The following is a 26,508-nucleotide window of genomic DNA, read 5'->3' on the forward strand; positions in this document are numbered from 1 at the left end:
CTTGTCAGTGGTCTTGTGGACAGCAGAGCAAAAGGTACAGCAGCACAGTGCGTCGAGCGGAGAGATGGAGGGTGAGCTGGCCGGCTGTGAGCGCCTATAAACCGGAGAGCAGAGCACCAGATGAAGAGGGAATAAAAACCATGTCTGATCCTGAATAAACATCATCTTCACGCTATAAACCGGGATCCTGTCAGAGAGACACCAGCGTCATGAAACCAGTCCTGCATTGAGGTGAGAGCCGTAGCTGCGTTCTTTTATTTCTTATTTAGCGCGTCTGGAGCATATTGACGTTTGTGATTAGACATGTTTGCGGAGCCTGTTGGTGTGCAGGTGATGTCAGGAGAAAGAGCATCATCATCATCAGCAGCAGCACCGCGATAATAACAACAACAACACAGCTCCAGGTGCTGAGGAGGAGATGGAGGCTGCAGTGTTATGGTGTCAGACCCGATCCATCCCCGCGCACAGTCAGCCTGCCGCGATGAATCCTGCGTTAACAGTCGCCTTTTTGGTGCCAAGTGCAGTCGGCTCGTGTTAAGGTGCTGAGCGCAGACACTGAGGATGAGCATGAGGCTTCCCGGACTTGAGGAGGGTCGCTGTGTGAAAGGGGCTTTTCCGATGATCCATTTAATAGCCTTGAGGGGGGTAAAGTCTGGTCAGTGACAGGACGACTCAGGGGCCTGATGTGATCTGATGTGATGCACAGGCCCGCTCGAGATGATCCAAAATCAGTGTACCGACTCGTGACTCCGCACGCAGGCTCCCATTCATCTCCAGCTTTCTGGACCCTGAGCTGTCAGCCATTCAGCAGGAAGCTGCATTCCCATTCATGAAGTCCATTACGCAGCCTGCACAACGATCCACTGTTGGCTTTAAATAGGCTCTGTGGGCCTGCAGTAGGCCTGTTTCAGGCCTGCTATTGACTTTCTCTCATGTGTCTTTTTATAGGCTACATGAGACAGTCAGTTAATATGAAGCCTAATAAGCCTGATTATAACAGGGCACAGGCCTGCTGTTATATGGGCCTTTACATCACTGTCATATGTGATAACACTCCTGTACTGCGTCTCTGGCACTGTGCTGGGATTTTATAGTGACCTAATAAAGAAGATGGCCCATCATTCCCCTGATCCCATAACTACAGTCTATCATAGACGTGTTGTTTCGTTCTGGTATTGAGGCAGCATCCCTCTAAAATCTAACATGCTTCTATAAAAGTGAAGCTTTTCAGATCTGAGCTCATACTGTGTGCTACCAGGCTACATCGACTCTGCAGGGGGTGGACAGAATAATAGGAACACCTTACAGTATAATGCAGTGCAACACATATGATTTTGTAGCAGGGGTGGAACCAAGTCATTGTTTTGACAGTTACAAATGAGTCTCAAGTCGATACTGACAAGTCCCAAGTCCTAAACTTTGAGTTTTAAGCCCTGAACATGTCATAAAGCGTTCTTCACCATCTGTAATACCATTTTATCTGCAGAGTAATAATATATCACATTTACACAAATGCTCTTGCGTCCCCATCAGTAATTTTAAAAATGCATGTTTTACATGCTGCCATTTATTTTTTTATTGACCACCAAGTAGTTTTTGTACGTGAACAAAATGATCTTTGGTATAATTTTTTCCAACTGGTGCTCAGTAATGTAACGTTAGTTCTTCGTAGTTCTCTCCTGCAACTTGTTTGGATGATGTTGGATTGGTTCAAACAAAATGGATCTGTGGAATTAGGTGTTGACTTGTTGGGAATGGATAGCGTTAATGTAAGTTGATTCAGTAAATTAAGGGAAATGACCTGATCCGTGGTGCACCTTTTAAATAACTTACTTTGTTATCTTGAGCTTGGGGGAAAGTATCAAGTATTTTAAAGTCAAAAAGGCTTAAGTCCAAGTGAAGTCCAGAGACATTGGTGTGAATGAAAGTCCAAGATAATTTGAGAATCATCAAATTTGTGACTCGAGTTCAAGTCATGTGACTCGAATTCACACTTTTGTTTTGTAGTGACCTAAACAAAGGTATTTATTTCCCTTATCACATAACTAAATTGTGTTTTATTCTAATAGTAATGCTGTTTTTGTGAAGTATTTAAACTAACCGTAATCTAAAATCAAATTGTACAGAGATTATAAAATACTCTGACTGAAACCAAGGTTATGTGGAGCTGATGCCTGCCAAGTGATGCCACACTACCCAGGCTAGATTATATATCCTGCACAATGTGGGCAGAATAACATTGTGCCATCCTATACAAGATTACCACAAAAAATGTGTCCCAGAGGCCTTCATATCATTGTGATATCCTGATATTAGTCCTCTAAGGGCACATTATGTCTCTGACACGTTATGTTATGATTTTATATTGACCTAATCGAAGGCAGGGACTTATAATATAGAATTTATTTTCCTTATTCCATAACTAACGTCTGTAATGTCTGTGTTATCTTGTAGTAATGTTGAAGCAGCACTGCTCTCAAGTCAAATTTGACAAAGATTCTTTCACTAAAATGAGAAATTTTCAAGCCAAGTAATGAAACACCAACCAGGACAGGATATATGTCCTGTGGGTTGCTAGGTAAAATTAGATAAATCACTAGAACACTTTATAATGTCACACAATACTACGAAGAATGATCACAAAAATGCTTCTCTCACAGTTGAATCTATAGCCGTCGGACAGTGGTTCAACACTGAACAGCAAAATCTTCCCAAATTTAGTATTTATTGCAGGGGTATGGGATTGTGGTACACCTTAGAGATAATAAGTCAATCAGTCTATTCGTAAATCAAAAGAAAATGATCACATCTAATATAATGATAATTTAAATATGTTTCAGTTTAGGGCTGATAACTGAACCCAAAAACACTATCTAAAGCTGTCACCTTGAGCTCTGTGAACTTGTCATGGACACTTTTCACTATTTTATGACATTTCATAGACTTAACGTGAAATTAAGTAATGGTAAAAATAATATGGTGCAGCTCTTCATATTTCAATTCAATTCAAAATGCTTTATGCAAGTCTGCAAACACAAATACATACACACGATTCATTCACACATAAAAACATCTTAAAAGTACAAAATATGACAGTGTCAGGAAAGAGTTTAAATACACAAGCAACACAAGTGACAAAATACAACACCACAAAGGAATACTACGTCAAAGAAGTGTAAAAAGTCATGTTACATGGAGCTGTACATGTAAATGTTATCCCTTTGTGTCATTATCAGCCTGTTATTTTTTACACCAGCTTCACTCTGCGTCACCGAATTAAAAAAAAACCCCATCTGTTCCAGTAACTGACACACTTGATGCTCACACAGGTTGTGCAGTATTTCTCCGCTGCGAGAGGCCTGTGGTCATCTGTGAAATTAGTTAGACCCAGTGGGTGAGAGACAGGAAATGGAAGTCGGTGGCGGAATGTGCGTCTCCCACGCGCTCCGTCCTTTATCACTGGCTGCCATATGGATGCCTGAGCTCACTCAATATTTACATTGTCGCTGCTAGCCAGAGAAGCCGGGAGAGAGAGAGCAAGTAGAGCCTGCTGGTAGAGGACACGCTAATTAATGTGTTTAATATATCTGCGTGATGAGGCCCTGCTACCTGCATTGTGAAGTGGTGAATAAAAACATAAGCAGGCTGGTGAACACCAGTCAGATTGTTAGTGTTCGGTCTGAGGAATCTCCATCTTCTCGTTATGTCTAGTTTATTATCACTCATTGCATCTGTCTGCTTCTACACATGCACACACACGCACGCACACACACAGACACACACACGCACACGCACAGACACTCACTCAGATAAGTTTCTGCAGCCAGGTGTATCAGTGTCTGGATCAGGGCTGTATGCATTTCATAAGACAGACGCTCTTTTGTCTGGTGGTTCTGTGTTGCATCCAAACTGATACAAACTCTCCAGACAACATTCAGGTTGAATCAGGGGGAGACAGGGTTATCAGGGGTCAGGTCAAAGGTCGCTGACCGGCTGCTCTGAAGTTGACAGATCTAAAAGAAGGTCAAGAAAAGAGGTCTATCACAGCTGACCCTGCTCCTGCTCTTCCTCTTACTACCACGTCTGATCCGCTTCACTCATCAAGCCTCTCTGTCAGTGATTTCTCCCTCCTGCACGGTGACCATAAAAGCGCAATACACACGATGATGAAGGGTAACGTCAATCTGACGACATGTGCATGTATGCTCACAACTCAACGGAAACTGTTTTCCACGGGACACAAAAAAGACATGCACACGACTTGGACATGCACGTTATTTTATTTCCCCAAGAGTGTACCACCTAGTCCCGCTATACTATGCTGAGATTAGGGTTGGTTACCATTCACATTTAAACCAATACCGGTACCAGTTCCTGTTCCGTTACCTCGAATTCGGTACACAATTGTACCTTTTTAAGGTACTTTACTTTAACTGTAATCACTTTTGAGTAAGCTGCATGCGTGACTTTAGCAGACTCCAAAGACGTTGTGCTCCTCTGCTCTTTTCTACCAACACATAGAGCAAATCATCTGCCTCTGTTTGTCTGTCTGTGTGTATGTGTGCATGTCCTCTCATCTAGCAGTGACATTAGGCTAGTACTAAAAAAACAAACAAAAAAACCCCACCAGACGCCAAAACTATCGTGGCAGATCAGAGCTGCAGCGATTGTTTTGGCTTGCTGGGAGCCAATAGAGCAGCCGTGGAGCTCCATGGCTGGCTTCCCATCTTTGAGATGCTTCCGTCTCCTTTCTGAAGTGCAACCCGGCGGCTCTGTGGTGCTCTGTTGCTGGCATTTGGCACAGATTGATATAAACTAAATTGGTACTTAGTACTACTTATGTAATTCCATTGGTACCCTTAAAAGTACAGAGTTTGATACCCAACCCTTGCTGTGATTTACAAGCACTAACCTCAACTACGACCTCTTTGCGTAACGGTGCATGCCCACTGTACACAACCAGAAGTTTGCTCCCATTCATTGTTTATTTGAACCGACTGATTCGCTGCTCAAAGCATGCTGGGATACCTGTGATGCCGACCAAGCTGACAGCGTGACACAAAGATGTGACAATTTGAAACATTCAAACAGAGCTCATGTCAGGACAGCCTCAAGCTGCAGTTGTAAGTGACCGCTAGAACAGGGCAGACGCAAGTTTAAGCGAATTGGTCGTGTATAGTGGGCATCCGCTGTAACTCTAACCGTGTCCTTCCTAAACACATCAGCGTGATGAGTGCTAGCCAATCACAGCACAGCAGGGTGAGGCTGGTGAAAATCTCTTGGGGGAAAAAAAGTACCTGATATGTAGTGCTTGTTGCCGTTTGTGAATTATGAAGTTATTTTTGTCGACTAAAGGACCTAAAGTTAGACTTTTTTTGATGAGTCATATATTATTGCAGATATCTGCTGGAGTTAGCCTGTTGCTAATTATTATAAAATCTGAATTGTGCAATCACTATGAAGGATAGCCGACTTCAATTACTTCCTTCAGCCACAAACTATGGCAGCATGTTGCAGCCATGTGCATCACTTTTTAGCGTCTCTTTGAAACAGTATCTGTTGTGTTGTGAGCTTCTTGCAGAGCTTTTTCTAAACTCTGCGTATTTGTCGGCAAGTTGGTGAAGATGTTTCCTTATTTGCTTGTGTAGTGTCTATTTGCATGTGTTTTTTTAGTTTGCAGCGGGTTGAGCTCTCAGTGGCCACCGTACTCCTGGGATTTCTATCCTGTGTCTGCATGTGCTCTGCTTTTCCTTTCACTTCTAAAGCCGTTTCAAAGTTTCCTTCTCTCCCTCTCACACACACCCACCTGGATGTCTACTGTAATATTCTGTCGTTTAACTTCTGTAGGTGAGTCAGTTTTTGTCAGCGTGGATTCCCTCCTGTGTCACTGTCTGCTTTTCTTCCTTTCCTACTTATTTGTGCTGATATCTGCATCTCTGTCACTTTCTTTGTGCGTCTTAGCTTTAGTTTCAGTGTTTGTCATTAACTGGATATTTACAGTTTATGTCAGTATAGGGCAGACGCAATACTGAGTTAACTTTATCAAGTACAAATGGGTTGTTTTGACTAAGTGTTAATGTTATTTATTGACGTATTACTATTTGGTTTATTTACCGAAACAGAAATATGGATTTTTGACCTCAAAACTGTCACAAATGTATTGTTAGTTGTACAACACAATGCAGATATGAAATTCAAACTTGAAACATGTAAGTTTAAAGGAAGGTGACATGGTGGAGCAGTGGTTAGCACCCTTGCCTCACTGCAAGAGGGTTCTTCTGTGGGGAGTTTGCATGTCAGGGTGGGCTTTCTCAGAGGCCGTTTACACGTACACAGTGATTTTGATAAACGGAGACATCTTCCTTCGTTTGTGCCCTTCGTTTACACGCAAACGGAGATTTCTCCTCTGAAAACGAGTCTTTCTAAAAACTCCGGCCAGAGTGGACATTTTGGAAAATTCCAGTTGCGCGTTTGCATGTAAACTGAGATAAACGGAGATAAACGGAGTTATAGGCAGCCGACGTCACAGTATGCGCCGGAACTTGCGCCTGTGTCAAAAGTGCGACCTATGTTGCTATGGTGACAATGGATACATGGAAGGCTTGAGCTTCTCGTTACACTGCCACCTACAGGTTTGGCGTGCCCTTGTGTATATACAGACATGGGCAAGTGTAAACGAAGATCTTTTTGAAAACGGAGACGGTGAAATGTCCATTTATGAAAATAGCCGGCCACGTGTAAACGGCCTCTCAGGGTTCTCTGACTTCCTTCCACAGTCAGACATGCGATTAGGTTAATTGGCCGTGGGTGTGAATGTGAGCATAAATGGTTGTCTGTCTCTATGTGTCAGCTCTATGAGAGTATGGTGACCTGTCCAGGGTGTACCCCACCTCTCGCCCCCCCGTGGGTGTACGGATAATGAGTAAGGTTTAAAAAAGCTATAGTATTAATATAACATGTCATAGCCATATCAACAATAACACTAAAAATGGGTCAAAACAGCCTGTTGTTGGTCTTCTGGATTTATATAGGTCTTTCTTTCTTTCTTTCTTTCTTTCTTTCTTTCTTTCTTTCTTTCCGATGGCAGTGAGCCACCATACAAGCTGCTGGGTAAAATATAACCCTTTATTGCATCGGTGCTCTATCGACCCAGTTATTTTCATTAACAATTAATCTGCTGATAATTTTCTTTTCTAACAGTCCATAATCCAAAAATGTCAGATGAGACAAAGAAAAGCAGCAAATCCTCACAACAGAGACGCTGGAGGGGGGAAGTGTTTGGCATCGTTTCAGTTGTTTGATCAAGCAAAAATGACAAACATTTACTCGTTCTATCTTCTCAGATGTGAGGATTTTTAATACTTCTTTTGTCTCGTGTTGAAGTGAATATCTTTTTGAGTTTTGTGACTTTTGGTCAGAATAATTTGCAGGTAGGCTCAGCTGCCACATGTGGCTCTTATATGGACATAACATTTTCATCATTGTTGTAGACCTAAAGAAATTCTTACATTCTCCAGTTGTAAAATGTGAAGCCTATACATTTCATCAACTAAAAAGTGCATCATACATCTACAGCCTGGCGCCTTTTCCTCTGAATTTTGCAAAACCTCGATAGCAGTAGCCAGTCTTCCCAGCTAGGCTATGGATTACAAATCCAAATAAGGAAAGTCTGGTAGGAAAATCGAGAATTTATTAGTGTGTGGACAGATATGTACCAAGCTTCTCTTGTAATACCATCCCCTTGTGGTTAAGCATAATAATTAATGCTCATTTAGACCTATTAGTAATGGTGATAGGATAATTTAGACCTAAAAGGCTGAGTTAAACTCCATTATAAGGCTCAGACGGATTCTTTTTTGTGGCATTGAATGGCTCTTTTGATAGTTAAGGTTGCCGACCCCTGGACTAATTGATTAACTGACTAATAGCTACAACTCTTCTTATTATACATGCTTTACAGACAGTAACAGTACGTTAAAATCACTGCGAGTGATTTTAACGTACATGAACCCAACATAAATGCAACAGCGTTATTTTATGTCGCGCCTCTGTGACAAATATATGTCTTATGTCCTGAAATGTCCTCAATCAACATTTAACAGCTGCAGTATTTACGTCTTATATAAGAAGACATAATTAATGGATTCACATAGCCTTGAAGATGTTGTGTACGTAGAGCGCTGTACTGTACTGAGTGTACTGCTAGTAATGTGCGGTGCTGTAGAGTGGGCTAATCTTAGAAAGCATGGCAGGGCCCAAACTCCCCGGGGTGAGAGCACAACATCACCAATCATCTTCATCAGCCATTCCCCGAGGGGCGTGCCGCTGGCATGAAACTGCTCGCAGCGACGTGTGTTTGGATGTAGGAGTCTACATATACAGTGTTTATCTCTGTAAGTGCACGGAGGTATGTGTACACACGGCTTTAAAAACACAAATCCTTGTACATCCGTTATGCTTGGCAACAGTATCGTTTCCTAAGTAGCTCTATATTACTACCCACAACACCACAGTGTTAATCAGGCATATGTAATTCTTGGCTCTGCACAGTTCAGTCCTGTGAGGGCTCGACGAAGTGCATGAAGTGAACGTATCTTGCACGATGTGTTTTGCAGGCTGCAGTTGATAGCTTCTCCCTGCACAGTAATGTTTCTTCCCTTTCCTCCCCAGTCAGTTTACTGTTACAGACAGAACTCCCAACCATCTGACAGAGATATCAGCCCTGCTCCCCTGGGCAAAGAAGCAGCAGGAGGAGGCGGAGGAAGGGGCACAGTAGTGGTAGATTTTTACAACAGATAGGGAGGAGATACAGGAGAGGAGGGGCGTCTGAGGCCTGAAGGATGGAGGTGAACATTTTTAGATTCCCCCAGACTCCCCTCAGTCCTGTTTTTCTGTACTTCAGTTCCATCAATGGGCCTTAAAAAGACTGAGGGGAGTCGTGGGGATGTGAGACTCTACATGGTTCCTCTGCTCCCGCTCTCCCTGCAGTGCGTCTCCCTTTCTTTACGCTCCCCTTGTCTCCTCCACCTCCACACACTCACTGATTGTTTTAGCAGCTGGCCCGTGGAGCAAAAACACGACCCCCCTCCAGTGCTGGAAACACTCAGATCCTTTACCTAAGTAAAAGTACCAACAGGACAATTTAAATATAGTCCAAGTGAAAGGCCTCCATTCCATCCTCAACTTAAGTCCAAAGGAACATGCACTTAAAGATATACTATGCAGGATTTTCCTAAAAAACAATGTATAGCCTCGCACAGTATCACTTGTGACCTTCTAGAAGTGTGTGGTGGTGTATTTTAATGCAGAGACTCTGCCTTCTGCCTGTATTTAATTATTTCCTTCTTATTTTCTGTGTTCTGGACGTTGATGGGCGTGTACCCCTAGTGCACTCAGTCGAGGTTGGGGCTTTATAAAAAGGTAGCTACCAGGTGCCAGACTTTAAGCCAAACACATCCAAGAAACACAGCGCCCAAAAAAAGCAAATATAGCGAGCCCAAACGCCAACGAAGAGTAAATCTGGGGTTTGCTTTCTTTTTTGTTGGTGTTTACAAAGAGTAACTGACAACCCTACTTTTAAAGTAGCTATATAATTCATGTTTTTCAAGTGATATCAAACGAGTTGATCAAATGGTAGTATGAAAGTGGTTGCTTATAGTGATGAACTTACAGAGAATTATCACCTGAATCTGCACCTCCTTTCAGCTTTCCAGAGCTTTCCAGTGAGGTTCAGCTCTTTCTTTAGCTGTCCGGTCCACAACTTTACTGTTCTGGTTCACTCTCAAGTGCTTAATGTACACCTCATGTACAATACCAGCTCAACACCAGACAGCAGACAGAGACTAGCTGGAGCATGTAGCAGCTAAAAAGTAAAAAATAAATGGATAAATAAATAAAAGAAAAAAAAAACAGAGTGAAAGGAGAGTGAATATTGGACTCAGATTCATCAGGTGGGCAGAAACACACCTCCACATGAATCATACTAGTGCTCCACTACTGCTAGATGTATGTAAGCAACTGTTTGTTAATACGTTTAACATGAAGAGTAACATGACATCAAACTGAGAAGTAGTTGCTGCCCTCTCTGATTGAAGGTTTCAAGCCGGTTTCACCTACACGGCAACCTCTTGGGCGAAAAAACAAAGAAGTGCCAAAAACTGCAGTTCCTTGGATGGCCACTTGAGGCTGGCTCCAAAACCATAACCCCCTTCTTGAAATGCCCTACTCTGCAGCAGATACAAAAAATGGTTTTGGTGTCTTTAGCTAATTTTAACAGTCATGTCAACTGTACAGGGGGTGAATTTTTACTCACCTGTTTTACATTCTGTTAAGGCTAAAGGTTTTGTATAATTAAGGGCCTGTGACAGGCTGTCTTCAAGGTGTCACCTCTGGCTCTCGGATCCACCACTTGCTCCTCTGCAGCCCCACCTTCTCGTCCAAATATGGTCTCCTCTGGCTCCAAAAATCCAAGCTAGCGACTGCTGAAATGAACTCAAGGCTTCAAAAGTCCAGTCAAGAGTCCACAAACCAATGGGTGATGTCTAGGTAGCTACGTCCACTTTTTTTTTTCTTTAATACAGTCTAAGGTTTTACCATACCTTGCATCCCTGATAGGTGTGGCTGGATTGGTCAGAAGTGTGTATCCACACCCCACAGTGATGTCACAGGGCCCTGGAGTCCACCTGTACTTACCTGCAGCCAGGTGAAACCAGTGGTCAGCAAAGACGATATTTTCAGGCACTGTTGTTTGACTCTGCTTTCTATACAGTTAGTAGTTCAGTCCAGAACCTGGAGGTCAGGCTCCTCAAAAAGGTCACAATATGACTGTTTTTCATTTTCCAGAGTTGTTTCTAATCTTTTTTTTTTTTTAACTTATGTATGTAATACGTTTACTTCAATGGGCAAACATTTAAAGTAAACAATCTGAGGAGATGACCTCAACAAATGCAACTTTATTACAAGAGGTCAAAAGCTAAAAAGGTCAGGAGGCACTGGTTTAATCTGTAACAGTGTGTTTGTTGAACTTTTTATGTTTCATTTAAATTTCTGTCAAATAAATGTAGTGGAGCATATAACGTATCATAAAATGAGAATACTCCAATGAAGTACAAGTACCTTAAAATTGCAATACCTGAGTAAATGCTCTCCACCTCTGCCTCCTCTCTGTTCTCAGCCAATCATTGTTGCTTTATACCCCTGTGTGCTTTGCAGTATGTGTCTGCTTCAGTCTGCTGAGCCTCAGAAAACCTTAATGCTGTCCACTTCCTCCAGCGTCTCATGGCTTAAGTTTCATGCTGACTCGGTGAGTGAATGTCTGTGTGTGTCGGTGTGTGTGGGCGCAGCGTACAGTCAGTTCACTATCCTTGAGAGAGGCACATCCTCATCTTTGCGGAAGGACAGGAGTTTTGACAAACGCACCTCACTGTGTGTTGTTGTTTTTCTGCTGAATGAGTGGAAAGTTGGCCCAGTGCAGGTTTTTAAATAGCTGAATGTGTATTGACTTCCTTGCAGCCAGCAGCAGCAGCACGCACACACACACACACACACACACACACACACACACACACACACTGGGAGCGAGATAATTGTTACAACAACACTTCATGATTAGCATTTTAACTCACAAACCTGATGTGGCGTGAATAAGTGAATGAATGGATGTTTGGGTGAATGAAGTAATGGATTCATGAATGGAAGTGGAAAGTGTTTTTACTTTTAGTTTTATCAACTCTGTACCACTACTCTCAAAAAATGTTTTAGAGTTGTAACTAACAGTTTTTTTCAGTGGTATTAAACATTTACTATTGCCTCATAATTCCGTTATGAAACATTTTAAGAACAAATTTTGGGTTGCAGGTTGTGAAAAATCCCTTAGGCTGATGCTTCTTTTTATTTGGTAACAAATCAGTTATAAATGCTGGTAGTTTACTTTCTAATGAGTCTTAAAGCCTTATAAGTGTTCATAAGTTATTAATAGATGGATTTTAGTCCTGATCCTCTTCAGCTCTTTTCCAGAATGCTACTGGTCCCTGGAAGGAGCCAAATGCCGTATTGTTGAAACTAACCTCTCCTGAAAACTAAAATTTAAAGATGCAGTACAGACCTTTTGTGTCCCCCCCCTCTGGCAGTGAGAGTACTGACATCAATATTGTCAACCTATGCCTGCAGGTGAGCTCGCTGCATCTCCCCAGGAATGCTCTGCTCAAGACCTATTGTGCAAATATTTTGTCTTTAACTCGTCCTCTTAATTCCGACCTTCTTTTTATCTGAAGCATCCATTCCAAGAACTTTTCATGGACCCTTCTTAGTTTTATCGCCATAGCTCCTGCCGTACTCCTAGCTACTGCTACACTGTCAACATACATAGTTTCAGAAAAAAACATCAGAATCATGCACACAAAAATCACTGAAAAACCAGCAGCATTTGGCTGGAAGCTCATCAAAACAAAGTTGGAGGTACTGGAGAAAGAAATCAAATGCGCCATGTCACAGGGATGCCGCGTGACCTCTAATGGTAAAAGACAAACACACACAATGCTTGTCCACCTCCAGGCACTTTCACACACCATCTAGCCGGCAGGTGTCTGGGGTTGGTAATTAGCACAATTAAGGTTGAAACCTGGTAGTTGTAGGCGTGTAGTTGTTTTGGTGCTTCAGTGTCACAGGCACATTTACATGAAGTCAGGAAGAAAAGTGACAATATTGTGGTTTTAAATCTCTTTATTTGACTAATTCTCTAGACTGCACTTGGCCAACCTCTGGTTTGGACTCAGGAACTGCCAAACCAGACCCCGCCCATCTGGATTCCTTTTATAGTCAAGTTCCTGGGGGAATGTGCCAAGTGTAGTATGGATGAGGGGGAGTTTTGGGGAGATATTTGTGCAAGTGTTGATTTTGAGCAGAACATTTTTACTCTTTTGGAGTGTGTAGCAATGTTTTTCACTGTTGGCTTATAAAAAGTAGTCTGAAGAGTATGAATTAATCACTGCTGATTGTTGACTGATTTATTAATTGTATTTCACATGTGTAGGAGGAGCTATTGTCTATATATGCAGGAGTTGGAAGCTTCTCTCGAGTTTCTGAGATCTGTCTAGCAAGCCGGCCACAGCGGCTGTTACTGCCAGGGGCCCAAACTTAAGGGGGGTATAGCCTGGTGCAGAGTTGATTTTTGTTTTAGTTTTTCTTCAGTTTTGGCCAGCTGAACTGCACTATACATATTGCTGCACCTAACCCACTGCTGGAAAAGAAAAGGGAAATAAAAAAATTGGACTGTTGAACAGTTTAAAGTCCTCTTTCTTTTGCCTTCACCGCTCGACCAACCTTACATGCCATCTCGACTTATTTTTTTTGCAAGCGATTTGCAAGCAATGTCATGTAAGAATAAATTATTCTGGGAATACCATGAACATGAGGGCTCACCTCACACTCCACCATCCAGAGATAGCATTAGCTGCTGATAGCCAAGCAAGCGGTACCCCCGCTCCGCCAAAAACACACGTGGCTCGACAAGACTACCATCCAACTCTGGCAACGCAAAAGTTGTTTTACATGGCTCATTACTGGCTACTGCAGTAAAAGTTAGCATTTGCCATTAATGAAGCTATTATTAATAGCATATATGCCATTTATACTTATCACACCTTTCTTTCTTTTTGTTTCCTCTCTTGCTGTGTTCGTTATCAGTTTGTGGATAAGACCATCACCACAAATTCGAACATCTTGTCTCGTTCTTTTTGCACCACAAGTCTTTCAGGCCTGTCATGATGTATTTCTGTCAATGGATGACAGGTTATGAAAATCCTCCAATCTTGGGATCTTTGGTTTTTATCATGAACTGTATAGAAAAATGCATGTAGCTACCGTGATGTCACCCAATGTTTTTTGGACTTTTGTTTTGAACATGAAGGTATTAAGAGACCTGGGATACAGTGTTGGAGGCGGGACCCTGGTCATTCCTTTTTAGCCAGGCCGGCTACTTCCCTTTTAGTGCTCCGCTATCTTGAATGGGGATAAAATGATTTAATCTTGTGGTTCTTCTAGACTTTACAAAATTTAACTGACCAAATAGATTAAATCCTGATTGTTAAACAAGTCATATAGTACGGGCTGCGACGCTCGAAAAAATGTATCCACTGATTTAAATTCCACTGTTTGGCCATAACTTTAAGTCTTAAAAATGTAAACAAGTGAGTAATATAAAGATTACTCATGAATGTTGAAATTAGTTTTACAGACCAAAATCGGTTTTGTACCAGGCTGTAAACATGTTTAATTCTGTTTTAAAGTCAAGCATTTTAACGTGGATGTCTATGGGCGTTGTCTCCTGTTTTGGAGCCAGCCTCTAGTGGCCATTTGAGGAACTGCAGTTTTTGGCACTTCCCCATTGGCTTTATTTTTCAGCTCTGGGGGCAGAATATGAGTGAAAACAACAACAACAGCAACACAGTGCTCTTGTGCGTCCAGTCGAAACAGCTTAATTTGAGACCCCCGACCACCCACGTCTGCACACTAGGTGAAATGAAGTGAAGCTAAATGGCCACAGTATTGCACATCCACACAGATAAGGGAGACTTTTCCTTAGCTGTTTCTTTTTCATTATTATACTTCAATCCCACCCTTTCCTTTACTTTCTAATGTCTCTATCCATCACAGCATTCCTCAGAAATTTTGACGCCGGGTCTCTGCTTCCAAGAGCTTCTCTCTCTACGTGATGAGCTCAGAGATGATCTTTCAAAGAGCTGGGACTCCTGTGTACTTCCCCTCATCATTATCCTCTCTCTGATCTGGCATATTGTTTGTTTCAGATCTGTGGGAGAGGAAAAGAAGAAGGAATGAGAGAGAGAGACTGGCTTGTAGTTTGAATGTGTGTGTCAGACTTAATTCCAGTGCAGAGTTTTTTTGTGCTAATCCTTTATGAAAAGACGACCCACACGGATGCTTTTTGAAAATGACAATAAAGCTGCTTGCAGGAGAAATTCCAGGAAACTCTTCCGTGCAAATGTATGCATGTATGTGTGATTCAGTTTAAGAGTGCAATTGCATTTGAGAGTGCAAACATTTGAGCGCATATTGTGAGCGAACTGCCAAGAGAAGCATCAGCAGCTCTGAGAATAAGCTTTCACAGCTTGGGGAGTGTTTGCCATCCCTGTGCGTATGTCACCCAGTCTGCCCACTCAGATGATATCCTTTTATCTGCGTGATTTACAGACAACAATAATCAAACCAACATGTGTTTGATGGTGTGACGGCATTCACTGATGCTGTATAAGTCACTGATGTACTGAGGCACATAAAGAGAGAGAGAGAGGAGGGGGTGAAGGCCGTGAATGGTGCTAGTGACACAGTGGTGGTAAGACCAAAGAGAGAAGAGTTTTATCAGTGATGTGATGTGGTTTGGCACTGATCGGGCCAGAGTTGGAGGCAGCGCTGAGGACTGAGTCATACGAACACACATGGGGAGCAGAGGAATGTAAGGATGAGTGGATGAGAGCTTAATAAACACGCATTATATAGAAAATCAACAGTGAATGAGAAAGATGTGACATAAAGAGGAGCTCCACTGTCATTCTGAGTTGCATCCAAGTTGCTTGTAACCCACTCGGACACAACTTCTAGATAATTCAAATAATCCGAGTGCATCAGTTGGTAACTGATGATGACCGGGGCTTTCTGGATGATTTTTCTTCGATCCGTTGTCACATTAAATCTGTTTATAAGCTGTTTTCAAACCTTCAATGACACGCCAATCCTGCGCGTAATCTTCAGCTGTCACAGATTCTGGACTCTGGATGTTGTTTGTGCTTGTTGTCACCGGGGCTGTGGATACCACTGGGGACAATGAGGTCGTGGTGTCAGAAGTTTGGGAATTTGGGGTTTTTGGACTCCAGGAGGGAGCTTATCATCTTTATCGGCTGATTTCAGTGTTCTAATATATGAAGTTTTGACTACTTTTAGACAAGTGAATAAATATAACATTCATTATTTCCTGTGCAGAGCTGAAGTCAGCTGAAAACCATGTGTCTTAAAATTTGGTTGATCTTAAACTTACCAGGATAGCTCTGAATTTGTGAAGTGCAGTTGCATGAAGTACTGATCCTCTGTCAATGTATTTCTTACAGCAGATGTCAGTCAACATGCCCCTAGTTTGGAGAAACAGGCTAGAGTCCGACATGGAAACTAAGCAATGTACTGCTGTGGCAGGAGCAGAAACAAAACATATTTCAGCCACCTAAAAAAAATCCCCACTGAAAAGAATCATTGTCAGGTTAAATGTATGCTATATTTAGAATAATTTCATTGCTTTACCTTAAAGCTGGTCTACCACTGCCTTGATTGGATAATTTGTTTGTCATTGTGTGACTTTAGTGTTTGAGTTAGTTTGGGTTAAACAAAGTCACACAATAACACAAACTAATTAACTGATTGAAGGAGCTCCCATCCTCAGCAAGACAAATTGCTATTTTTGTCAAAGGAGTCTGGTGGGTCTGAGGAGAGCATAGATGGGGAACTGAAACCATCAACGCCCTCCTTGCCGGAACAGGATGTCTTAAGGAGAGGCAAAGCAGTAAAAATAGTATACGCATAAACTTTTTTTTTTTTTACTTTCCCGATTTTTTTTTTTAGATGGCTAAAATATGTCTTGTTACTGCCCCTTTGCTTAGCTTCTGTGAAGATACTCTTGCCTGCTTCTCCAAACTAAGGACACACCACCTGACATCTACTGTACGTAATACACTGAATAGGGAAAAGTACCTCATACAACCCCGCTTAAAAAGATCTGAACTATCCCTTTAAGACATTTATTTATTGGTTGAGAAAATTCTCCAAAACGTGTATGGAAATGACAAAAAAATCTGCATAGAGGGACTTCATTTTCATATAACCAAGATTTTAAGATATTACAGTGACAGTTACAAATGCAGGTTCAGCAGTCTGCTCCATTCACACATCTTTTACTCTCCGCACCATCACACATGTAGGCCATTCCACACCTGCTGTTTGTCTGATCCAAAGCCAGGAGTTACACAAATACATCCTGCAGTCTTCTGCTTGCATCCACGCTAACACTGTTTAACACTGTGCTCTTCTTCCTCCTCTGCAGCCTCTCCTCGGTGGGTTGGCATGGCCCAGTGATGAACGGAGCGGTGGTGCCTGGTAGCCCGGAGCTCTCCTCCTCGTGCCCACTGCCAGACTGGCGAGAGTTCTGTGAGCTCCATGCTCGAGCCTCTGCTGCAGACTTCGCTGACAAGTTCCAGCGCTTCCTGTCGGAGAACCCGTGCTACGACTCGCCCGGCGCTGATGCCAGCTTCTCACAGCACTTTGCCCACCACTTCTTGGAGTGCTTCTCTGCAGCACTGACCCAGGCCAGGGAGAACCAGGCGTCCTCTCCAGGGGAGGACGGCTCCAACGCAGCACCCAAGTACAGCATTGTTCCTTTCCTGGGAATCCAGGGCTGCCCGCTGTCCTACGGTCACGACCTTTACCAGAGACGCAAGGACGCCGGGGCTTCAAGTGAATCTCTGGACAGCATGGACAGTGGAGGGGGAGGGATAGATGGGGGAGGCAGTGGCACCACCGCCTCCCGAGGCCCCCAGCAGACTCACAAGGTGTCCGCTCTGGGACAGTCTCGCAGCTCTGAGGACGTTTCAGTCAGTCACCCAAAGGCTCGCTTCAAGAAGGGCTTCTCCCTGAGAAACATGAGCCTGTGTGTGGTGGATGGGGTGAAGGAGATGTGGCACAGACGGGCCTCCCCTGAACCCGACGGTCCCTCTGGAGCCAGAAGGCCTAACGGGGGAGGAGGGGGAGGTGGAGGAGGAGGGGAGGCTGCAGGGGGAGAGAAGTGGTCCCAAAAGCTGCGGCTTCCCAGGGGCTCCCAGGGCCACAAGGCTGAGATGCTGGAGATCCAGAGGGAGGGAGCGCTGAGATACATGGTGGCTGATGACACAAACTGTATGGGCGCTGCACAGTGGCAGAAGTGCCGCCTGCTGCTGAGGAAGACAAAGAGGGATGAAGGAGGCGAGAGGTTCCTGCTGGAGTTCTACGTACCACCCAAGGTACAGAAACACACACAGACATGGAGTAGAATTAGGCAGAAAACATGGATGTCATGCTGAAATGATTAGCTGTTTAACTAACGAGTCCTGCCTGCCAATAACACAAAGAGATAAACAGATAAACAATCAAATTATTGTCTGTGACATTCATAATCTTCACAGAAAACTAGATAAGATGCAGACCAAAAACATTCACAGCAGAGTCCATTTCTTTACCCAGATCACTTGAAAACGATCCACAAATCTTGTTAAACTTTTCACCAGAGCCACTTCAATCACAGCAAAGTTTTTTCCAGGTGCAGCGAGGAAGTCATTATGTCTAGCCAGTGTTTAAAAGCAGGCAGACAAGTGCATTTCCACCTCGCCGAGACAAGTCTAATTGAACATTAGACGTAAAGATTGATTGAAAAAATGATCGACACATTAATGATTAATGAATTTCTTTTATTGCAGCCTTTCATGAATCAAAGATAAAAAAATCCAGCCTGATAATCCAACCTCTCTGACCCTGAGTGAAGTCGAACCACACACACTCTCATGTGCGTGCATGCACACATCGTCTATATGGGATATCCAGATCATTGCCCCTGACCTTAAGAAGGCCATGAGGCTGTGCAGCTGAGTGTGTGTAAATCTGCCACTGTCCTTTGATCATGGCTGGTGGGAATGTGGGGATAAGCCTGTGGAGAGCGGGGAGAGGGGTAAGGACAGGTGGGAGGCAAGCGTGGGAGGGGGGGGATGAAGGAGCTGAGAACCGGAGACTGTGAGAGAGAGAGAGAGAGAGAGAGAGAGAGAGAGAGAGAGAACGGAAGCTGTTACATTGATTTCTGTAAGAGGGAGTGGTTCACAAAGATTCCCTTTCATGTGCAAAAAATAAATATTGATTGGTTCCTTGTCTCTGGCTGCAGTGACAAACTGAAAACAGGAACCGAAATAGTTTTTGTGAGTCACTCAAAAAACTCTGCCAAACTCCGAGAGAGGGCCACAAGGGGAACATATAAAATGAAACTTAATAATTGTGCTTCAGCAGCTTCATCTGTTACATTCTATTAACGTCCACACGTGGGAAAATTACTATCAGCTGAGATTAGAGGAAACTTCAGAGCAGCGGTTACAGCTGAAGTGACACATTAATTAAACACAGACATCTCGACAGGCCTGCCCTGCAGACACTCTGACTTGTTTTATCACTGCCGTCTTATTCAGGTCTTACAAATCATAACAGTGCAGAGTCAACAGTGTCAGAAAGATAAACTGACTCATAAAATCTTACTCCTGGCCGCTCCTGGCTGACTGGCTGTGGCTCCGTCCCTGTCAGGGCCATCAATCTGCCGGCTGCTCGGTGTGGCAGCACACTGCAGCACGCTAACTGCCTGCATTATGACACAGCAGCAAGCCCAGAGCCGACCCACTCTCTGCTTTGCACCTCCCAAAGTACCATGTAATTACTGAGGACTAAGAGTAGCTGTAAGACATCACAGGAGCTGCTTGTTTTTGTAATAAAAAACAAGCAGCTCCAAACTTGCCTTAAAGGTTCAATGTGTAGGATTAAGAGGCATCTATAAGCAGATATGGTGTATGATATCTGTGTTCTCATAAGTTTATAATCACCTGAAAATAAGAATCGTTGTGTTATCTTTACCGTAGAATGAGCCAGTTATATCAACATGTGAAATGGGTCCTCTTTCAAGCAGTCTACCATGTTGTTTCTACAGTAGCCCAGAACGGACAAACCAAACACCTGCTCTAGATAGGGCCATTCATGATTTGCGTCAGCTACTTTAGTTCTCCTACATGCTTGTTACACAGGAGAAGTTTCAGTTCTGCAACCTCACCACTAGATGCCGCTAAATCTGACACAGTGGACCTTTAAAATACTAAAAGGTACTAGTGATGTATTTTGTGTTTTTGGGACTATTTTTGCGGTTTGCTGTTGTTATTTAATTATTTTTCATGGATGATGGGCCCAAATGAAATGGAAACTCATTATTGTGGACACTCCTAAATGTTACCTGTATTTACAGAAGGAAACACAAACAGTGGTTACTTTACTGGAGCAACTGGCACATTTTGTGCATTTTTTGGCATTTTTTAAAGATGGTCTGAAGTTCCATCGTTACACCAATTCAGAACGAAATCCCTCTGTGTTTCTCATTTGGTTAGAGTCATTAGCTTTATTTGTTTAAAGGGTCATTTTGTGACTTACCTCCAGTGGTATTTGTCCATTGCAGTTTTGATTTGATTCATCCAGGTTTTAAGATATCCTTCTCTGAGGTTTGGTTTTATGCCCCCTAACTTTACAGGTTTGGTTAACTCTCGCCTATCTTTCAGCAAAAAACAAACAAACAAACAAAAAAAACTCATAGAACTATACACTGCCTGCTCAGCACCAAACAGCAGACACAGTTAGCGACTAGCTGGAGAACACAGTGAAACATTTAGCAGCTTAAAAGTTCTGTTTATGACATTCAGAGCAGTCAGCAAACCACAATTTGCTATGCAAAGATTTAGTGGAGTAATGGCATCCTGAACAGAGAGTGAAGTCACGCTCCCTTTGTGCGTGTTGTCATCAGAGCTTCTCTGTTGTTGTAGACAGTCTGTCTGTGCATGCGAGTCTTTGTGTGTGTTTCCTACTGGCTAAATTGCTGCCACTCTGCACTGCGGTCAGTTACTGCTGTTAGCGGTGATGGTGTCTCCCTTCAGTCCCCCCCAGGTTAACACCGTTAGCTCTGTCAGCACTGCCGCCATTGTTAACACTGTTAGATGCTAGCTGCTGGCTCAGCCACCTCCATGTTGAGAGCCATGTGCAAGCAATCCCAGCCTAGACTCTGATGCTTCATTCACATGGAATCAGGCATGAGAGGGCAGATGGACAACGTCCATTTTGCTACCGTTTCCCTGGTTCCATGTGAACGCAACATTAAACATAGATATGCGCTGAATGTTGTATACTGCTCCTTTGAGAAACAGATATTTTCCTCAGGAGTTGGTGGAGACCAAAACAGAGCTAAAAGGAAGTGACTATTGGTCTTTCAACATGAGTTCTAATGTTGCTGTGTGTCTGCTTAGTGTATAAATAGACAACTGTTTGAGAGCCAATTCACCACATCAGAAAACCCAGGGCACAGAAAAGACGGACTGACCACACTAACTAACTTCACACCTATTTCCTGTAAGACTGTGAGAGCTGTGAGGTGGAGCATGTACAGTCATGTGCACTAGTTAACACTGGTTTGCTCCGACTAAACATTTCAACATACAGTAGTTTCCAGTAAGATTGGGCCTGTGTTTTCCGCAGTGAAGAGGTACAGGAAATGGTCAGATGGTTTAATACAGGAAGTGGTTTTTGACATCTGATCCAGAGAAAGGAATTGTGGGCGTGGATGGCAGCCAGCTGCACAGGCAGATCAAGATGAGAACAGTGTTGCTCCAGACAGATCAGCTGATAAGCCTCTGCCAGACCATCAGTCAGCCTCCTTCTCACTCTGCCTCCCCTGACACACACACACACACACACACACACACACACATACACACGCAGCTCACCGCCTCAAACACACTCATTGGATCTGTTAAGATTATCGTCTGGATCCAGAGGGCAAACTGAGGCCAGGATGTTTTCTGTGTTCACCCTCTTGTAAACTCTTATGTTTGTTATAGTCAGTCAGCAGGAATAATCGCTGTGAGAAATAACAGACTGCATAAAAACTGAGACATTTTTGCAGGTTGTGCAATCTTACCTTCTCTTATAATGTTGGCCTTGTTTTATTTTATGAGTTATTCAATCTTAGTAAACAGGAGGTTAGTTCATCGCTGCTAAGTTTGCGTTAATGATTCAGACTGTATGTTGCCCCTTAATTAGCATGTTAGGCTCAGGAGACGTTGGGTGTGTTTCACACTAAAGACAGATGGAGAAGTGTTAGTATTTAAACCTGCACCAGTAATTAAAAGCTCTATGTAGGGCTTTTTTATCCTAAAATATGAAATTTCTACTTTAACAAGAGCTGCAGGCTGTAATGAAGGATTTAATTTAACTTTGGACACTTGTAATTACTTATTCTGGATTTTAATGGTATAACAGTGGTGGAAAATCAGGGAACCACATGTGCAAAATAACATGAAAGTATCAGAGGACTGCTGTTTTGACTAAAATGAAGACATTTACACCATAAATGGATGCAGAGAGGTTCCTAACCCTAACCCTAACCCCCCTTTTCTTTTCATATGTGTCCCCTCCCAATGTTGAAATGAAACCTATCCCCCTGTACCCTATTACATGTGTTTCTCAATCCACTGTGATTTGCAAGCACAAGCAGCACCCCTCAAAGTCCCTAAGAACTTGTTTTTAAATCTTAGGTTTTTCCTGATAAAATCTTTTTTTTGATTGAATAAGCAACGAAAATGCAGTTAGGCATAAAACAACCGTAGTTATTATTTATCAGTAGTGTAATTCAGAAATGCAGCTACTATGTCCTCATCAGGACTGTGTTCTGATCAGATCTGTAATCAAGCAATTCAATCAATTTTATTTATAAAGCCCAATATCACAAATCACAATTTGCCTCACAGGGCTTTACAGCATACGACATCCCTCTGTCCTTATGACCCTCACAGCGGATAAGGAAAAACTCCCCCCAAAAAACCCTTTAACGGGGAAAACAAATGGTAGAAACCTCAGGAAGAGCAACTGAGGAGGGATCCCTCTTCCAGGACAGACAGATGTGCAATAGATGTCGTACAGAACAGATCAGCATAGTAAATTAACAGTAATCCGTATGACACAGTGAGACAGAAAGAGAGAGAAAGAGAGAGAGAGAGAGAAAGAGAGAGATGCAGGTAATGACAGTAGCTTACAACAACATTATTGAAAGTAATAATATTATAGTTATAGTTCTGGCTACTGTGGTACAATATGTTGAAAGTGTGTATTAATATCTGGCAGTATACATGTGTGACAATAATCATATGTGTATAATAACAGTAGAAGTATGACTAATGACTAATGATAACAGCAGCAGCAGGAGGCATCTGGCAGGACCACGGCAGCAGCACAACCACACACGTCACGGAGAAGAAGCCGAGTTAGTGACGAGTTAGTGACATCCAGAATGGCTGAGTTAGCAAGATGCAGTAATAGAATACGAGAGAGAGAGAGAGAGAGAGAGAGAGAGAAGGAGAGAAGGTGCCCGGTGTATTATAGGGGGGTCCTCTGGCAGACTAGGCCTAAGTCAGCCTAACTAGGGGCTGGTACAGGGCAAGCCTGAGCCAGCCCTAACTATAAGCTTTATCAAAGAGGAAAGTCTTAAGTCTAGTCTTAAATGTGAAGACGGTGTCTGCCTCCCAGACCGTAACAGGAAGATCATTCCACAGGAGAGGAGCCTGATAGCTGAAGGCTCTGGCTCCTGATCTACTTTTGGAGACTTTAGGGACCACGAGTAACCCTGCGTTCTCAGAGCACAGTGTTCTGGTGGGATAATATGGCACTATGAGCTCTCTAAGATATGACGGAGCTTGACCATTTAGAGCTTGATAAGTTAACAGTAGGATTTTAAATTCAATTCTGGATTTTACAGGGAGCCAGTGCAGCGAAGCTAAAACAGGAGAAATATGATCACGTTTCTTAGTTCCTGTTAGTACACGTGCTGCTGCATTCTGAATTAGCTGGAGAGTTTTTAAGGACTTACTAGAGCTACCTGATAATAGAGAGTTACAGTAATCCAGCCTAGAGGTAACAAAAGCGTGGACCAATTTTTCTGCATCTTTTCGGGTCAGGATAGGCCTAATTTTTGCAATATTACGCAGATGAAAAAATGCAGTCCGTGTGGTTTGTTTTAAATGAGAATTAAAAGACAAATCTTGATCAAATGTTACTCCGAGGTTTCTTACGGTAGTGCTAGAGGCCAGAGCAATGCCATCTAGAGAAACTATGTCATCAGATAAAGAGTCTCTGAGTTGTTTGGGGCCAAGAACAATAACTTCAGTTTTGTCTGAATTTAACATCAGGAAGTTGGTGCTCATCCAAGTTTTTATGTCTTAAAGGCAGTTATGGAGTTTAGTTAATTGATTACTTTCTTCTGGCTTCATTGATAAATACAACTGTGTATCATCCGCATAACAATGGAAATTTATAGAGTGATTTCTAATGATGTTACCTAAAGGAAGCATATATAGAGTAAATAGGATTGGTCCGAGCACAGAACCTTGCGGAACTCCAAAACAAACTTTGGTACGTAAGGATGATTCATTATGAACGTCAACAAACTGAAAACGATCAGATAAATAAGATTTAAACCAGCTTAGTGCTGAACCTTTTAGGCCAATTAAATGTTCCAGTCTCTGCAGTAGAATTTGATGGTCAATTGTGTCAAACGCTGCACTAAGATCTAATAAAACAAGTACAGAGACGAGTCCTTTGTCTGAAGCAATCAGAAGGTCATTTGTAATTTTAACTAGTGCTGTCTCAGTGCTATGATGCACTCTAAATCCTGACTGAAATTCCTCAAATAAATTATTATCATGGAGAAAATCACACAGCTGGTCTGCGACTACTTTCTCAAGGATCTTTGAAAGAAAGGGAAGATTAGATATTGGTCTATAGTTGGCTAACACCTCTGGATCCAGGGTGGGCTTTTTTAGTAGAGGTTTAATTACAGCTACCTTAAAAGACTGTGGTACATAGCCTGTTAATAAGGATATATTGATCATATCTAATATGTGAGTGTTAACTAAAGGAAAGACCTCCTTAAGTAGCCTAGTTGGGATGGGGTCTAAGAGACACGATGATTTAGATGAAGAAATCACTGCGGTCAATTCTCACAGACTCACAAAATACACTCTAGGTTTTTTTTGGCAACCCTACACATTGATCTTATGACTTTTTGAGGGTCTCAGTCTTGAGGTCATACACCACATACCACTAGAAAAATATTAGTTTTTCACAGTTTGGTAGACCTGACTCAAATGCTTCAAAGCCTAAATTGTTGCCATGGTAATCAGTGTCCAAATTAGAATTCGAATGCTTGGTTTTTCTATACCATTACCCCAAGAATCCCAAATGGCCCATAAATAAAGAAATAGTTATCATCATAATTCACTGTGTATCAACATGAATTATTAGATATTCTCAGTAAAGGACATTTAAATTTAGTGATAGGCCTAGTTTTAACTATGACAGTTTGACCACCTGTGACAAGCTTACAGATACGCGAGCAAGATGTTGAAAAAGTCTGGAATAATTTACAAATCAAATAATAATAATTTCAAAATTTACAAAGATGACACCCAAAAAGTCAACTGCCAGATATGCCAACGAAAACTGGCATAGCACAAATCTACAACCAACTTTGCAAATCAACTGAACACTGTGAGCAACAGCTTGCAAATTAATGTTTTTTATCAAGCCAGAATGGCTAATATTACTGCGACCTGCATATGGATAAAGTGGCTAACTGTCATGATATTTTATTTTTTTTTAAAAAAAATTCTGCAGCAGTTTACAAAGCAAAACATAAATTTTGATAAACAAAGTAATTTCTCCTGCTGTCCAATTTTTTTTTTAACAATTTAAGAACCTTGTAGAACATTTTGGGAGAGATTAAGTGTACATATAAGCGCCATATGTTGGGGAGACTTGAGGAGAGATTAAAGACAAAAAAAAGAAAAACAGTCATTATTACTTTTTTTTAAATACAATTTATTCATGAACATTTATTACATTCAGTAACTAAAGGAACAAAAGAAAAGTACTACATGGAAGAAAAAAAAACCATGAGGTCATGGGATGTTTACAAAGCCATGACAAGCTTTCCTAAATTAAAGTAGGGTGTCATATATGGTACAGTCATATATGGTACATACAATAACCATATGGAGTCTGTCTCATTGGCTAAAGAAACACACCATTTTCTCCACTGTTTTTCTTCCAATTCTTTTTGAAGTTATATGGAATAGGCCATCTGTTCCAGAGGATGTAAGTGTTGTCAAGGTATTTTAGATGCCACGACTGAAAACTGATGTGTCAAAAAATGCCCTCTCGTTTCTCATCACCTCCTCGAAGCTTTCATTAATTGCAAATATTTCCCAACGAGGCTTTGATGCCCTAAAACTGGTAATTAGGACAGCCCTGCAGTTTAGTTAAATGTGACATTTTATTCTGTTTCACTTCAGTCCTCAAAGCCCAAAGTGAGCATCCCTTTGTCAGCCATTGTGGAGGTGAGGACCACCATGCCGCTGGAGATGCCTGACAAGGACAATACTTTTGTTCTTAAGGTAGGAACTGCAACCATTTTACAACCACATTAACACAAGTGCACCTGCCGCAGACTCAGATACGACTGCTGTACAAAAACAGGTTGTTGGAAAATGAGCTAGCCCGTGCCCTTGGTGAGTTAAGACTGGATCTGTCCTGTTCTGTGCCCCGACGTGGTCCTTTGAACAGAGCTCAGTGTTTGATTGC

General features: G+C 42.3%; 1 protein-coding gene across 1 annotated transcript in view; it reads left to right on the top strand.

The window, feature by feature from the left end:
* The window catches only part of LOC125888802 (SH2B adapter protein 2), a 36,686-nt gene continuing 10,178 nt past the window's right edge, over nucleotides 1–26,508 (top strand). Inside the window, exons 1-3 of the mRNA XM_049576410.1 lie at nucleotides 1–231; nucleotides 17,102–18,053; nucleotides 26,220–26,321. Coding sequence (XP_049432367.1) covers nucleotides 17,133–18,053; nucleotides 26,220–26,321 — 1,023 coding nt within the window. The 5' untranslated portion in view covers nucleotides 1–231; nucleotides 17,102–17,132. The remainder of the gene's footprint in view (nucleotides 232–17,101; nucleotides 18,054–26,219; nucleotides 26,322–26,508) is intronic.

This window comes from Epinephelus fuscoguttatus, linkage group LG5 (assembly GCF_011397635.1).
Source record: "Epinephelus fuscoguttatus linkage group LG5, E.fuscoguttatus.final_Chr_v1".
NCBI lineage: Eukaryota > Metazoa > Chordata > Actinopteri > Perciformes > Serranidae > Epinephelus > Epinephelus fuscoguttatus.